At 39.3% G+C, this 15843-nt stretch overlaps 1 protein-coding gene across 1 annotated transcript; it reads right to left on the bottom strand.

The window, feature by feature from the left end:
- Positions 1–606: 606 nt before the first annotated feature.
- On the bottom strand, positions 607–15378 carry GLRX3 (glutaredoxin 3). Its single transcript, XM_032695345.1, has 11 exons — positions 15231–15378; positions 12156–12264; positions 9822–9896; positions 8931–9132; positions 5604–5776; positions 5452–5513; positions 3943–4000; positions 3385–3437; positions 2522–2561; positions 2311–2403; positions 607–859 (listed from the first exon to the last, which is right to left on the bottom strand). Exons 1-11 carry the CDS (start codon positions 15296–15298, stop codon positions 809–811), a joined length of 984 nt encoding a protein of 327 aa, XP_032551236.1. The 5' UTR covers positions 15299–15378; the 3' UTR covers positions 607–808.
- Positions 15379–15843: the final 465 nt, after the last annotated feature.

Here is a 15843-nt window from a genome sequence, read left to right as displayed (position 1 = left end):
CGGGCACACTCAGTAGTGTCTCTCCTGACCCCTCCTGACAAGGAGCAACTCCCCAGAGGAGTTTCTGGCCACGATCCTGATGCAGACTCAGGTATTCAAAGAAGGATTAAAACCAAAATCCTCTGAATCCAGCAGTGAAGGATTCCTGTATTCCCAAAGTCACGAGCCAGGAACCAAATCTTTCCATCTCACTGAAGGATCACTGAGGATGCACCAACAGTGGCCTAATCACTGTTTATTGGCTCATTTAAACATGCCCAAAAACCATGCTAGAACAGGCTGAACACCTGAAATTAGCAATTACTGTGGCTGCTTAATGAAGATGCAGTGTATAGAGCAGGAACTCGTTAATAACTTCCTAATGCTGCACTGGATGAAGGTTTCAATTGCATTTTTCTTGCTCACTAGACATGAAAACAATTAAGAGGAACAGGAAATTATGATGCTCCATAACATTGTCCATTAATATTCTCCTAATGAGAGCTGAGCCCCAAAAAAAACAGTTGTAATTTAGTCTTACACAGTTCTGGGGTGGAGAGTGAGGTCATTACTCAATTCTTAAACATCCAAATGCAAATAATACACAGAAAGTCCCAACACCCAAAATTCTGGAGCATTAGATTTTAATTGACATTTTTGTCTCTCCAGTTAAAACACATTTTTAAATGTGGTGAAATACAGAGAGTATTTATTTACTATCTTTCTGTACTCCTGATATTCCACAGGGCTAAGTTGTATATTGCTCCAATAGAATCCCTAAATGAGTAATTGTTCCAAGGATTTCTCTTCCCACTGATGTCCTTCCCCATTAATTTTCTCCCTTCAGCACAGGCAGCAATTCACCACTTTCCTTCAGCTCCTGTAAAGAAATAAATACAGCAATTATGGACATTTTGTGATTATGCCAACAGAATTTCACCAGGGAATGATGATGGATCAGGAAATAACTCCCTGACTAGGAAGGGAATGCATTGATGACTCACTAGAGGTCCCTCTTGGCCAAGACACTGAGGTTTATAATGTTGTATTTAAATTCTATTTTGTGTCTATTTAGTAAGAGAGACAAAATATTCAGTGGAAAGGTAAACCTTCAAAAGAAGTGGTTGTTATCAACCTGATATTTCCTCCTGGATGTAATTCCAGATTCTCCTCCTAGATGTAACTCCAGACATATTTCAGGCATCCACAAAATTTTACAACATCTAAAAGGCCTCCCAAAAGTGAAAAATTACCATCCACTGATAAATTATATTCTTCCTACCCATCAAAACCAACAAGACAATAAGATATTTTAAGGATTCTGAATAAGAGGTACTTGCCCATATTATCTTGATGATTGAAATTCAAATTAGAAGGCTGTTAACTTGTTAAAAAGCTACATAACACCAGGAAACACTTTTAAAATAACATCGAATATATATTCTTTTCCCTCATCTCAAGAGGAACAGCTGTCTCAGTTTTATTCCATATTATGCTGCATTAAAAAATGCAATTTAAAACACTTACAACACTCATCCACACATAGTGTGAATTAATACAGCCCAAAGATGCAAATAGACAAATTATATTTAAATACCAGGGAGAGAATTTTGCAGTATCTCCCAATGCCCAAGACTCTACTTACTGATCACTGAAAAAGCCCCCACAGTTGTTAAATAAATAGAATTATCTATATAATTTAAGCAATACCCACACTTGTTAAATAAATAAAATTAATCCATAAAATTTAAGTCATACCAGTATTTTTTAGAATTAAATGAGATTTATTGATTGTGCCTCCCCGGGAGTTACAATGTCCATGGAATTGGCTATAAACCATCCAGACAGGAATGGGCTCAGGAGTATTTTGGATTGAGAACTCTGGGCCTGCTGTGTTACAAAAATCAACAACCAGAGGAGGAGATGCAGATCTATTTTTGTTGCTTTGGGGGCTGTTCAAACAACTGCAATAAACTTTGATTTTCTTCCAGGAATGAGACTGTTTGCAAGGAAAAATAAGTCTCACCCACCTGGTTTGAGGAAAAAAAAGCAATGTCAGAAGTAAAACTAAGGAAGAGAAACCTGTAAAAATGGGTTCTACAGTAACTGAGTGTTGTCAAGGAAATACATCCCACAGCTAAATGGGAATGTTGGAGATTTAAAGCTCCTTTCCCTGGGTGTGAGCTCAGAGGAATCACAGGAAAAGCATCCAGGTCGTTTGGGGTCAAGATTTGAAGCCACCACAGCAATTTCTGTAGGTTATGGGCAGGAAAAAAATCCTATTATTTGGAATAAAAAGTCTATTTAATCTCCAAATTCTCCCATTCCTACCTTCACAATGTCCAACCCTCCAACCAGTTCTCCTTTCACGTAGAGCTGGGGGTACGTGGGCCAGTTGGAAAAGGTTTTCAATCCTTGTCTCACCTAAAAAAAAAAAAAAAAATCAATAAATCTGAAATGTAAATTTCTCCTTTAAAAATGCAAATTTAGGGTTTTCTCCAAAGCTCCAGGGAAATCCTCAGTGATGGAGAAGCTTTGTTACCTCTTCGTCTTCCAGGATGTCAAAGGTCTCGTAGTCAAAGCTAGAAAAAGGAAAAGAAATTCATTATTCACTGTGGAGTTTGGAAAAATTCTCAAACAAACAAAACCCCCTCCCAGTTCTCAAAAAAACCCCTCACAGTTCTCAAAAACACCTCTCAAAATTCTCAAAAATGGGTATATTTACAGGCCAGCTTCCAAATTACTCAGATTTAACAGGTATTAGGAGGAAAAAATCTCAACGCCAACTCTTATGCCAAGAACTGCAATGTAAAAAAAGCCTAATTTTATAAGAAACTCTTTAAAATGCACAGATGACACACTAAAAAATTAAGCCACGTATCTTAGGCTCTAACAGGCCAGCATGTGTTCAAATTAATTCTGCTCACTATCAGCTTAAAAAAAATTAAAATAAAAAAAGACACACAAACTTTGAAGGTTTTTATTAAATAATCAACCAGCTGCAGCTCTTTCACCACCTTCAGAAAGTGCTTGTGTAAAACACAGTAACCAAACTGCTGTGTAAATTTAATTTCTGGTTGATTCTTGTATGAATTTTGATGTGCAATCCCTAATTTTCTAAGAACTGGCATTTTTCAAGGATGTGGAATCCTGCAAATGGAAAAGGACAATGATTTTAGTAACTGCTGTTTATTTTTGAGTTGTATATTGATATATAGTTATTTATTATCTCCACAAGCCCATCCTAACACCCAATAATGAATTCAACTGCTTTAAAATACTATTTAAAAATAGAAACTTACATCTGGGGAACGATTCCACCAGTATTTTCTAACCTCTTGATTTATAATATGCAGGTTTTAAACCAAAACTACTTCCCAAGTTCAGTAAAAAACAGTTACTTACCCAGTGTTATTCATAATTTCTATAATTTGCTTGCTGAAGCCACATTTTGCCATCTAAAATATAAAACATGCATTAAAATATAGATCTGTTGTGTTTAATCCACAAAATTCCAAATCCTCAGCTATTCCCAATTTATTGCTGGATAAGCCCCTCCAGTTAATCTCTTTTTCATCCTTTATATCCTGCCTTATGTGGATTTATAGAATAAATGTGCTTTACTTTGAGACATCAATACCCTTTACTTGCCATTCCAATAAACTACAACTAATACACAGCTGCTGAGTACAGCAATTCCCAATTAAAATTAATTAATAATTAATATCTACTGTAAACTCCTCACATTGGCAGTATATGGACAAAAAAACCCAGTATTTTTTTAGACACTGAGTTTATATTCAGCAATAATAAAAACCAGGGACTGTTCTATGGCTTGAAAAAGTACCAAATAAAAGGACAAAAAACTAAGTTTCCAGCACTACTAACCTGAATTAACAAAAAATGAGGTAATTGTCACTGTTTAAAAAAAAATATAATATATTCTGAAAGATTTTATCTCACCTGTTTGTTTCCCTTCATAAAGAGCATCACAGGAGCTTTGTTTACCAAGGATTTAAGCCTAAGGAAAGCAGGAAAAAGACATAAAATAGCTTGGTTATTATCCCAAAGTTTGTTGTGAGAGGAAAACAACATGCAAAACCAAAATAAAATTGAGAATTCCAGACTGGTTTGGGTTGGGAGGGGCCTTCCAGCCTATCCCACTCCAGGCTGCTAAAAAAACTTGATAAAAACTTCACACTCCCGTTCCACAGGTGCTCCTGCTGCTCCTCAGGGAGACATTTAACAGCTTTAATTACTAAAACACTTTAGGGAAGTAGAAGACATTCCCCATTGCCTGATTTCCCCCAAAAGATTAAGCAAGGCAAAAAATTATGAATAAATTCAACCAAGTTGCTGCTTACACAAGTTAGGTCAAGAACTATCATGCAAAAAATGTCTAATTTCATGAGAAACTCCTTATAATGCACAGAAAGGGGCTAAAAGACTTCCTAAAGTAAGTTTGTAAAGGCCATCCTGAGACAATCTCATCTCTATCTCTAAAATCCAAATTGCAAAAGGCAGTGATTGGGTTTTGTGGCCTCAGTGAAACACTTTACAAGTGGAGTAACAAAAAAAAAAAAAGAATAAATTTGAAAGGAATTAATAAATCCACAGCTGTGGGAATGTTAATTATCACCACATTGAAATGGAATGTATTAAATTATTTCTTCACTGCAGTGAGAAGGCAAAAGAACCTGGAGGAGTCACATCCAGAGCACAGTAAAACCTGGAATCTGTGCTGACACATTTGCCTTCTGGGTACAGTTCACCTTCTTGGAAAAACATCCCCTTTGCATGTCTTAATGGCACTATTCCCATAAAAATTAGGGGAAAAAAGCCACATCTAAGAGCAACTTGGGCAGCAGAGTGACTGATATCCAGATGTCAGATATCCAGAGCCTGGAATTCTGGGAGCGGATCTTCATATGGGGAGGTTAAAGGAAGACAAATTGGCATCCAGATACTCCATCCAAGTCAGGAATCAATAGAATTCCCACTGCTGCAGCACAGATTTGTGTTGCCAAGGTGAAAGAAAACGGGAACTGAAGGACACGAGTAAACAAGGAAAATGAGGAGACAAGAGCAGGGATTCTCTCCAGTGACATCAGAGGTCTATGACAAATAAAGCTGATAAAAGCTACTCATGTTTAAAAGACGATTTTTCCAGTTATCTCTAAAGAATAAATTCTCAAAAGAGACACAAGAAGGAATCTCTGTATTCCTGCTACAAGTAAAAATTAAACACATATATAACTAAAGACTATTGGGTCACTACAACTTCATATTAAGTGACTGCTGGATAAAAAACAGAATATTTGAAACAACTGAAGAGTTCTGTAAGTAAGTTCTTGATGCAGTTTTGATAAAATCAAAGAGTAGGAATTTATATGAGGCTTTTCCCTATGCAAACAAACTTAAAGGAAACCTCAAAAATAGATACCCTGCAAATAATGACAAAATTCCTCCCACCTGTCCTCCAGCTTCTGGGCCTTGGGACAGATTGTGTCCAGTTCTCCAGATGCCTCAAGTTCCTAGGGAAATTGGGAAGGAAAAGGACGTGTAAAAAGCATGAAAAACATGCTCTGACAACCAAAAATACTCAGAAACCCCCAGTTTCTTACCTTGATAATATCCAGCCCCCCTATGAGCTCTCCATTCACGTAGAGCTGAGGGTAAGTTGGCCAATTCGAGTAAGTTTTGAGTCCCTGACGAACTTCTTCGTCAGAAAATATGTCAAAGCTGCTGAAGGAAACACCATGTTTGTTCAGGATCTCCACCATTTGCTTGCTGAAACCTGCAGAGACAGAAACAGGAATTAAATAGGATTTCAAACAAAGCATTCCCATGCCTGTGTTAAACCTTATTCAGTTAAAACCCATGATATTTCTAGATAGCAAGTTCAAAACAGCTCCAGTTGTTCTTCTTTGCTCTATCAATATCCTCAAATATTATAAATGGGAAAAAAAACCCATTTATTACTGTTAGTTGATTTATTACTTATCACTAGTTTAACTTAAAACCTGACTTTTATGTTTTCTACCGTTTTGCTTTAGGAGCATCTTTTCCTATTTTGTGGTAAAAGACAAATTCCTCTTTAAATTTTTTATGTTCTCCTGAGTACTTAATATTATTTTACTCCCCTTGTGACATTTTCATATGATGTTTTGTTTCCCTTAATGACAGATTTTCTTATGTCCTGCCCACAGCAGGATATTAAGCACCGAATATTATGATTTTACAACCAGATTTTATACGTTTAGCAGTGGTCAATTGGAGAAGAAAAGTTTCTCCCTTTTGTAACTAAGCATCTTTTTCCCAAGAAAATCATCACATTATTTGTAAAAAGTTGTAGGTATGAAAATTTTATTATTATGGAATTTACAGTCATCTTTTTACACCTCCCAGACAACACAATCCCATCGTTTGCAAAAAGGATCCGGGAGAATTTGCCCATAAATCAATGTGATAATAAGGTTTTATATCTTTGCCAACTCATTCTGGTTTGCATTCAAACACCCTTGCAATCCTACCAATTCCCTCAAAGAATTCCAACAAATGCTGTGCAGACAAATGAAAACCTCTATACAAATATTAAATAAAAAAAAGGGGGAAAGACAATGCTTAAAGGCTTTAATAAAAGAATAAAAACCCAAGGTTTAAATGGGGAAAAGGATGGAAGTGGCAGAACAGAATAACCTTTGATTTCAGCTCTTAGCTTTGAAATATGGGGGTTTATTGCAGTTTTCATGTGTAATTTTTTGAGATATGAAGCAGCAGGTTTTATACTGGTGGCATCCAAGTTGCTTTTCTTTGCACGACTGAAGTGTTGAGTTCATGTACAGCCTGAAGTCAAACAGATCCTGGAATTTCTCCTACATCTGGGAGTTCATTAATAAACAGCTAAAGGCTGATTGCTGCCGGTTATTCCAATATATTAACTCATTTCTACTGTAAGGAACTGGGGAGGGGGAAAAAACCCCAGCTTTATTTTAGCTGTAGGCAATTCCATGCAAACCAGAAAGACTGACTGGTTGGGGCTCATTTGAAAGTGTTGTGTTTAGGGATAAAGTGCCCAAACAGCTTCACTTCCATAACAAAAGGGAATTTAGGTTGAATTTCTGAAGAAGTGCCTGACAAGGAATAATTAAACTGCTGACAAAATGGTTTAAGTGTTATCTGTGTGATCACAGATTCCACAGCAACAAAAACACCCTGAACAAATTATCGATGCAGCAAATAAATAAATACTGCCAAATAATTGCCAATACCACCAAATAAATACCAGTATCACCAAATAAATACCAATACTGTCAAATAAATACCAATACTAGCAAATACATACCAAGACTACAAAATAAATCCACTGAAATAATACAACATCTGTAGCAACCACATATAAGTTTCAGTAAACACACATCTGAGGGAACAAACCATACTCCAATCTCTGCTCAGCTGGTTTTTCCAAGGAAAAAAATACCAAAAACTACAATAAAATCCCAAAATTCCTGCTGGATAAGGTCCCCTTCACTTGCCAACTGAACCAAAGAGTCCAGTAAGTCTTATTTTTATCAAAATAGATACAAATTAAAAATATCTTCACCTTTAAACAAGCCTGACTCCTGTATTTAATTCTATTTTTATTACTTCTACTACTGATAAAACAGATCCAGATCACCATTGACAAAATTTTAAATTATCTTCACCTTGAAAAAGATGAAAATGTTGACAAAATGTTTAATTACCTGCCCCTTGAAATAGATTTTGTCTTTTTTAAGAAATTTAATGGACCCAACTAACACTTCCCAACTACTGCCAGAAACCACAACATCAGCCTAAGGCAGCACAATATTTACCTGTAAATTAAGAGCTGGCAGTTCAAATAATTTCATGTGTTCAGTCCATCTTAATGCTTCCAATTTTAATATATACTTCTATTTAGGTAAGCACCTCCTGTGCACTTTTCCTGCGAACTGAGAGCTTGAAGAAATATCTGAACAACCCTAAATTTTAGAGACCCCAGAAGTTCTCAGAAATCCCAGAAGCTTATCAGAGCCTACTACAGAACAAGCCAAACTTTCCATTCCTAGAAAATTATCTATAATTTCCCGTTATATGGAACTTCTACACAGCTACAACCGCATTGTTGCATGATACAAATGTAGAATTATCTACACAGAAAAAGATGGAACTTCATCAGCTCTTCACAGGAAGATATAGACTATTATCAGTCCAAAGCACCTGATTCAACCCCAGGGTCAACCCCAATAGGCCTATTCAGCAGTTCAACCACTGTGGCCTCTCCTCTCAGCTCCTTTATTTGCCAAGCATTGCTCCTGAATCAAAGCCACCTGAAATTAAGGAAAATACTCCTATATTCACTCTAGGGACTCAGCTACTCAATTCCAACAACCCTATAAGAGCAAAGGCTTCCTAGTAATTAAAAGTTTTGTCTTTTGACATTTGTTCCTGAGCTTTTCATGTAGATCAACACTTTAAGTTAGTCAGAAACTGAGCACTAAACCATGAGCAAGAGTTAAGAGAATGAGGTTTAAGAAAAACCACTTCCACTGAGGGAGAAACATAGAATCATGGAGTGGTTTGGGCGGGAAGGGACCTTAAAGCTCATCCAATGCCACCCCCTGCCATGGGCAGGGACACCTTCCACTAGCCCAGGTTGCTCCAAGCCCCGTCCATGCCATGAATAAACACAGGAAAACTGTCCCAGTTCAAGGATAACACTGCACATCCCATATTCTTTAGGAAGCTCCTAATCTGTGACTCCATTTCCACAATTTAAGTAAGGGAATAACAATTCTCCATCTGCATCTGAGCAGCATGAAAATCCTTCCATTGACAGGTGACCAAGGCACTGTTGGGACGTATCTCCCCAAACTCCACAAATCCGACAAATGCTGCCAAGCTGGACACAAACTTCAGGAATTCCTCACCACAGCGAGGTTCTTTGGGAGAGCCCTTCATGAAGAGCATGCAAGGGGCAGCATTGATGAGCTTCTTCAGACGTGCATTGAGATCCTCCTTGGCGCTGTCGCTGGAGGAGGGAGACAGGGACGTGCCGGATATGTGGCGCTGCACCTTCTTGGTCAGCTCGGGGGCATGGGCACCATCCAGCCTGTCCACTTTCTGGGAATTCTGAAGGAACCAAAGCACAGGCTCGGGTTAAAGGACTCAATTCAGAATTTGTACTGTAACAAAAGCAGAGTAAACCCATTATATAAAGTATAGATTTTCACATGCAGGGGGGGGTTTAGGGTCTGGAGTTCCCAGGCTCGTACCCTTTTGTTGTCTGGCTGGTCTTAATGGCAGCAAATTTGCTATTAGAAATATACTGGTAAAGAAAATATTATGAGTTTTATTATCACAGGCAAATGCAACCCACACATATTTGTTATTTCTATTATTACTTTATTTACTTGGCTTTTTGCCATGTTGTAGAACTACAAGACAACATGGAAATATGACTGTGAATTTTTTGACCCAATACAAGTTACAACAACTATAAAAAAAACAAACAACAACAACAAAACCCACAAAATAAAAAAATAATAATTAATAAATAAATAAAAATGCATGAATCCCAAGCCAGTGAAGGAAGCTCTGAAATATTACATTTAGAGTGCAAAAATCATTTCTATCTACTTTTTTAGGTTCCACTAGATAGACTTCAATCAGATACAGAAGTGTTCCCTCACTGAGAAAGTTCTTAATGTTCTGGGAGCAATATTACGAAAGTATACATATTAAGGGTCCACATGGAATCCAGTTTCTCTTAAATCCTTTTTCCCTTAAACAAGTCTTCTCTTAAACCCATTTTCTCTTACCTTAAAGAACAAAAACGTTGGAACAGAACTAATTTCATATTTTTCAGATACTTCGGGCACAGCTTCAGCTTCCAACTAAAACCAGAGCAAAAAACACCAGATTATTTTCGTAATCTTCTTTCAAGTTTCACTGTGGGTGTCAATGCTGTCTGGAATGTTCTTCTGGGCATTTTCTACATTTAAACAGGGTCTGATGCTGAAGTTGGGGAGACATTTGCATTTAAATGAGACTCTCTGTGCTGGGTGTCTCCCCCTGAACCTCGGCGGTGTCAAAACAGGTTCAGAGGTTTTTATTTTGTTGCACATTCCAAGAGGCGCCCGGAGGCTGCGAATAAAATTTTTTGGTGCACTCGTGACCCTGTAAATTTTCAATCCTGTGCAGCTCCCACTATATTGAAATCCATAAATCACTGACCCAGCCATGTCACCTCACGGGGCGGGAGTTGTGCCCACAGCAATCCCGGCTCTTGGCTCTATTGACTCATTCCGGGGCTCTACATCACCACTGACATTTGCAGCCTCCTGCAAATTAGCCAGGAAAAAGGAGGGGTTCTTCCCCACTAAACTTTATTTTTAACTCCTGCACGGCTGCTGAGTGGCAAACTTGAGCTTATTGCTTCCAGTTTTATCCAGCATTCAGTGCACAACTTGAAATTATGTAATGGAGTAATTTGCTATGAAAATATGCCTTAACTCAAATTTTGAGCTGCTCCAGCTCTACAGGCTCTTAATGAGGCCACTAATGACAGAAGCAAACCAGTAAAATCAAAACCGAAAGCCCAAGCCTCACATCCTCTTGTGTAAATCAATGCTCCAATTGAGAAACTAAAGCTAGAAACTGAAAACTTATATTCAATTGAAACTAAATTAAAAGAGAATAGATAATTCCAATTACCTATTCTCTTTCCAGTGGCATACGATGACTTCTACATTTAAAATTAATTTTCTTTCCCAGTAAAACTTCCTGCTTGGATACTTCTTTATATTTCTTATATTTACTTTTATATATATTTATATTTATTTAGAGATAATTCCACTCAGAACAGATTTAATTTCATATTTCAGCAACTTGCTCTTACTGGTACAACTTCCCAAAATGTTGCTTCTAAGAGTTTTGGGATCTATACATACTTTCATTTCAACCAAATATCTGAGGAGTTAACAGGTTTTTGACCAAAAAAAAGCAGGTTTGGCTATTTTGGAATACAAAATGCCACAAAACTTTCCATATCAAACACATTTCTTATGAGGAGTTTCTCCCACCAAAACATGTATCAAGAAAATTCACCCAAGAATTTCAGTAGCTTATTTCCTCTAATCAAGTAATATTTGGAGGATGGAAGTAGGGGGAAAGATGTGCCATTATTTTAGTTTTACAACACTGGATCACTTTGGAACCTTGTTAATAGAAAATAAATTGCAGCAGAATAATAAAGATCATAAATAAATAACATATGAATAATAAAAAGGCAATTGAGACTTTTCAAACTCTGTTGGCCTGACTAAAAGCTACTAAACTCCAGATAAATTTAAGCATCTTGAATTTGCAAAATGTTGAAAACCGGTCTTTTGAAGCTCCAAGTCATAAAATACCATTAAAATAGTTCTGACCTGTTTTACCATCACCAACTGAGAGGCATCATTAAGAAACTCTCACACACAGAACCCGAAGGCTTAGTGGAAGAAATCAAATTCCAGCACTCACACACAGCTGGCTGCCCCAGTACTCCCTGCCCTCAGCACCACAGAGGTGTCTCACTAATGAGAGAAATTTGGGTTAAAACCAACAGCATGTAGACAAAGTGCATTCATTTCTCCTTCCCCTTGGATTTCTTACTGGGATATGAAGAGATTCTCACAAAAACAGAATATCTCAGCTGTGTTTATGTCATCCAGAACTACACAACTGTCATTTGACAATGACAGTGTTGCACAGACTGAATTCACCTTCCTAAAGGTTCATCTTTAGTACCACAGAAAACCTCTGTGAATTCTGAGATCCCTTTGACTGACCAACAACATCACCAAGGTTGGGTGAGCAACCCGGTCTAATGGAAGGTGTCCCTGCTCATGGCAGGGGGTTAGAAGTGTATGGTTTTTAAGGTCTTTTCAACCCAAACCCTTCCAGGATTCCATGTCTGACATGACCAAGCCCATCATGCCCCCAGTGGGGGCAGCGCCTTGGGGACAACAGATTTAAGAAGGTGAAAATGTGTTCAAGTCATATCTTCAAATGTGAAGCCGCTTCAAAAACAACCTCACCCATATTTGATAATACTTTAGTTTATAATAATGACTCTTCTGTGTTTAAAAGAGGTTCCTCTCCTGACTCACCTGCACAAAGGTGACCTGTGTGTGCTCCTTGGCCAGTGCTGCCATGACCTCGTTCATCTGTGCACACTGAGGAGCCCATGGTGCCCAGAAATGGACAACTACCAGGGATCTGGGGAAATCAACAGCATTTAAGTGTTAAGGAAAGACTCAAGCAAAAATAAACGGAATCACAGAGTCACTGAGGTTGGAAAAGAGCTCCAAGATCACCGAGTCCACCCTGTGCCTGATCCCCACCTTGTCCCCCAGACCAGAGCACTGAGTGCCATGTCCAATCGTTCCTTGGACACCTCCAGGGATGGGGACTCCACAAAACAACCCACCCACACCATCTTCCTGAGGAAAAAAGAAAATCCCGCAAGTCAAACCACAACCGTTTTCAAGGACTTGCCCAGAGAACTTCAGTGCTTTTTCAGGAAACATTCCAGACCCCAACCAGCCTCAATACAAAGAAAAATGTCTCACTAATGCTATTTTTCTGCTTTTATTCACTTCAATTTCTTATTCCAGCCTCAGTCAGGTTTCCTGGAATGTTTTGTATTGAATCCACACAGCATTTAAAGCCGGGAAGTCACAGGTGTGAGCAGAAATCCCATCACACTGGGTACCAGGAGCTAATTCCCACAAACTTAAACATACTTGGATGACAACAACAACAAGATATTGGAATTTTCAATTCCCTTTTCTAGTTTTGCTGAGGTCAGACCCACCGGAAAATGGGTTTATAAAGAATAAAAGATACTATGTACTACTAATAATAATTTATTTAGAAAGATAAAGAAATCAAGTCAACAATATCACAGAAGCCATTTAGTGTCTTTTATTACTAAATAATGGACATTCGTTATAAATTGTAACAGCAGGACAACATCCTTATTGGAATAGTTACCTGCTATAACTACACACCCTGAATACTTTAAGGTTCATAAACTTGATTTTACAAAGCAATTCTAGAAAATTCTGGTAGAGAGCCAATATGAAAACCTTTCTTTTTCCCCATCATGCCCTCAGAGTGTGGTCCTGCTTCAAAAGCCAATTAAAGTCACAATTACGGAATGACAAGGCAGCTTTGTTGCTGTGCAAGTTTCAACCTTGCAAATTTAGACCTGAGCTCAGGAACAGTCCAGGACAATCTTCTCCAGGGTTCTCCCCTGTATAATTCTCCAAGACTCTTGTACATGAGATCCCAAAACTGTCTCTCCTGAATTGCAGAGCAGGGGAAGAGGCAGGTTCTAGCCCAGGTAGCCCTCACAGACATGAGTCTCCTCAATATTCCAACAGTTTTCAGCTCACAGACACATTTAATTAAAACTTTTGAGCCAACGGGGACCAGCTTTTCACATCACACCAACCAACACTTCTTGCCACAGAGTAAAGAGGGAAAAATAATTAGGCAGGTTGGGCATTGATACATCTGAGTACACCCAGTGACAATGAGAGAACATTTAAAATGGAAAAAGCAGCAGCAACTTGCAAATTTATAGGAAAAGGTGCTTCCACTGGCTAAAAAAATAGTGGAAGAAAAGAGAATAGAGGACACAGAAATAGCCTAATGGCCACACATCAGGGCAAAGAATTAATTACTGTCTTGATGCACCTTCTTTCCACTAACTTTTCCATTCTCCACCAGCAATACAGATTCTTACCCTGTATTTCAAAGTTCTCAGTTTAATTTAGTGTCCATAGCAGGACACATCTGATCACAGGACAAATAATCACAATTAAATACTCATCCCACCAGAGCCTCTCCTTCCTTCCCAACATCCATTTACAATACACTCAATTTTAAAATTAATTTAAATTTAACATATTTTACTTTAATTCACACCAAGAGTTTTGGGGTTGGTTTTTGTTGGTTTGTTTTTTTTTAATTAATTCACAGAATGTTTCCAATTTTACAACTGACCTGCCCTCTGAGCACTTAAATTTAACCTTAAAAAATAGCAAGAGTAATAGAAAACATTAAGAATTAAAATAAAGACTTGGCAAAATGAAGCACATAAGCGGTTCTAAACAAAGTATTCCCTCCATTTTGACACATGACAGTTCCCTCTGCAATGTCCTCACACAAGAATTCAGCTGAAGGACAATTCCAGAAAAGAAACTGGAAGTGATGCAGCAAGTTTTGAAAAATTTTGGTTTCTTTTTCCCCATAATCAACATTTATCAAGGTTTCCTTATGCTGGCCTTAGGAATGTGATGCTGGTGGTTTCATCATTCATTTAATCACTAAAGCACCCATTCATCTGTAATCACAGTGGTGGTTATTGCAACTCTTGCCTCCCAAAGTAAAACATAAGCACGGAATGCCGCAAGAAGATCCCTGGAAGTGTCCAAGGCCAGGTTGGACAGGGCTTGGAGTAACCTGGTCTAGTGGAAGCTGTCCCTGCCCATGGCAGGGGGTGGAATGGGATGAGATTTTATGTCCATTCCAACTCAAAACATTCCATGACTCCATGAAAGGAGAATAACTCATTTTAAGAGCACAGAAACAGATTAACAAGGAACCAGCCCCGTGGCACGAGATGAATAATTTAATGCCACTTTCTTTCTCCATAAACAACCCAGTGCTGCTGTTTCCACTGAAAACACCGTGCAGTGACTGCTGGTTTTGCTGACACCTTGGGATTCTGCAGAAGAACAACCTTAAATCGCAGGGTGGCTCTATTTTGTATCATTTTTCTGCCGATTTGCCCATTTGGCCTCCGTCTCCCCGCAGGAGCTGCCGCAGGGTGACACCTCCAGCTGCGCCCTCCTGCAGCAACCCCAGGCAAGAATCGGGGCTTAAGAACATCGCGCCAAGACCCCCAACCCGCAGCCTTTGTTCAATTTATGGGCTTGGCTGGGGTTTGTTTTTTTTTCTTTTCCTTTCCCCGCGCGGGTTGCGCTGAGCCCCGAGCTGTGCCCTGGGGGACGGCGGGACGGGACCCCCCGGAAGGAACCCCCAGGGATGGAACCCCCGGGACGGGAGACCCCCAACACGGGACTCCCGGAGGGAACCGCGGGAGGGGCCCCCAGGACGGGGCCTTCGGGATGGGGCAGGCGGGACCCCCGTGCCACCCCTCGGTGCCCCCTCACCTGTCGCGGAGCTGCAGCAGCTCCTGGAGCTGCTCGGCGGATCCCGCGGCCACCACCGCCCCCGCCATGGCCCGGCAGGGACAGAGGGAGGGACGGAGGGAGGGGACACCGGGCACGTGGGGACACCGCGGGGCACGTGGATCCGCCTGGATCAGGTGGTTCCGCCCGGATCGCGTGGGTTTGGCCCCCGTCACGTGGCACCTCCCATTCCGTTCCCACCCCTTTTCCATAGGCAGGGGTAGCTTTCATGGGCCAGGTGGTTCCAAAGCCCCGTCCGACCTGGCCTGCAGCGCTCCTGTTCCAGGAATGTGCAATCTAGCGTTCCAAAGTAAAAGGAAATATTTCTGTTAAAACAATATAAATAATATCAGAAAAATAATAGCATATCAGAAAAATAAATATGTGTAAATATATATGAAATACTTGAAGTATGGAAAATGTAAGATTTCCTTAAGAAAGGCTAGTCTTTAATCCCTGTAGACTTTCAAGCCTTATCAACAAGAAATGAGATTTAATCTGTGAAATGGAGTATCCCAACAAGCTCTAAGTGGTATCCTGGTGTTGGAAAGACAAATTCCTGGTCAGTGGAATTGCCTTGTTAAGGTTTAGGACT

Source organism: Chiroxiphia lanceolata, chromosome 8 (assembly GCF_009829145.1).
Source record: "Chiroxiphia lanceolata isolate bChiLan1 chromosome 8, bChiLan1.pri, whole genome shotgun sequence".
Lineage (NCBI taxonomy): Eukaryota > Metazoa > Chordata > Aves > Passeriformes > Pipridae > Chiroxiphia > Chiroxiphia lanceolata.
This window is presented reverse-complemented; position numbering and strand designations above follow the sequence as displayed.

Excerpts from the sequence above, each read along its gene's own strand:
- GLRX3 (XM_032695345.1), bottom strand. The coding sequence starts at position 15,298 with ATGGCGGGGGCGGTGGTGGCCGCGGGATCCGCCGAGCAGCTCCAGGAG. Across the intron at positions 9,897-12,155 it reads CACAGGTCACCTTTGTGCAG|TTGGAAGCTGAAGCTGTGCC; the intron begins GTGAGTCAGGAG and ends CTCTGGTTTTAG. Across the intron at positions 2,404-2,521 it reads ACATCCTGGAAGACGAAGAG|GTGAGACAAGGATTGAAAAC; the intron begins GTAACAAAGCTT and ends TTTTTTTTTTAG.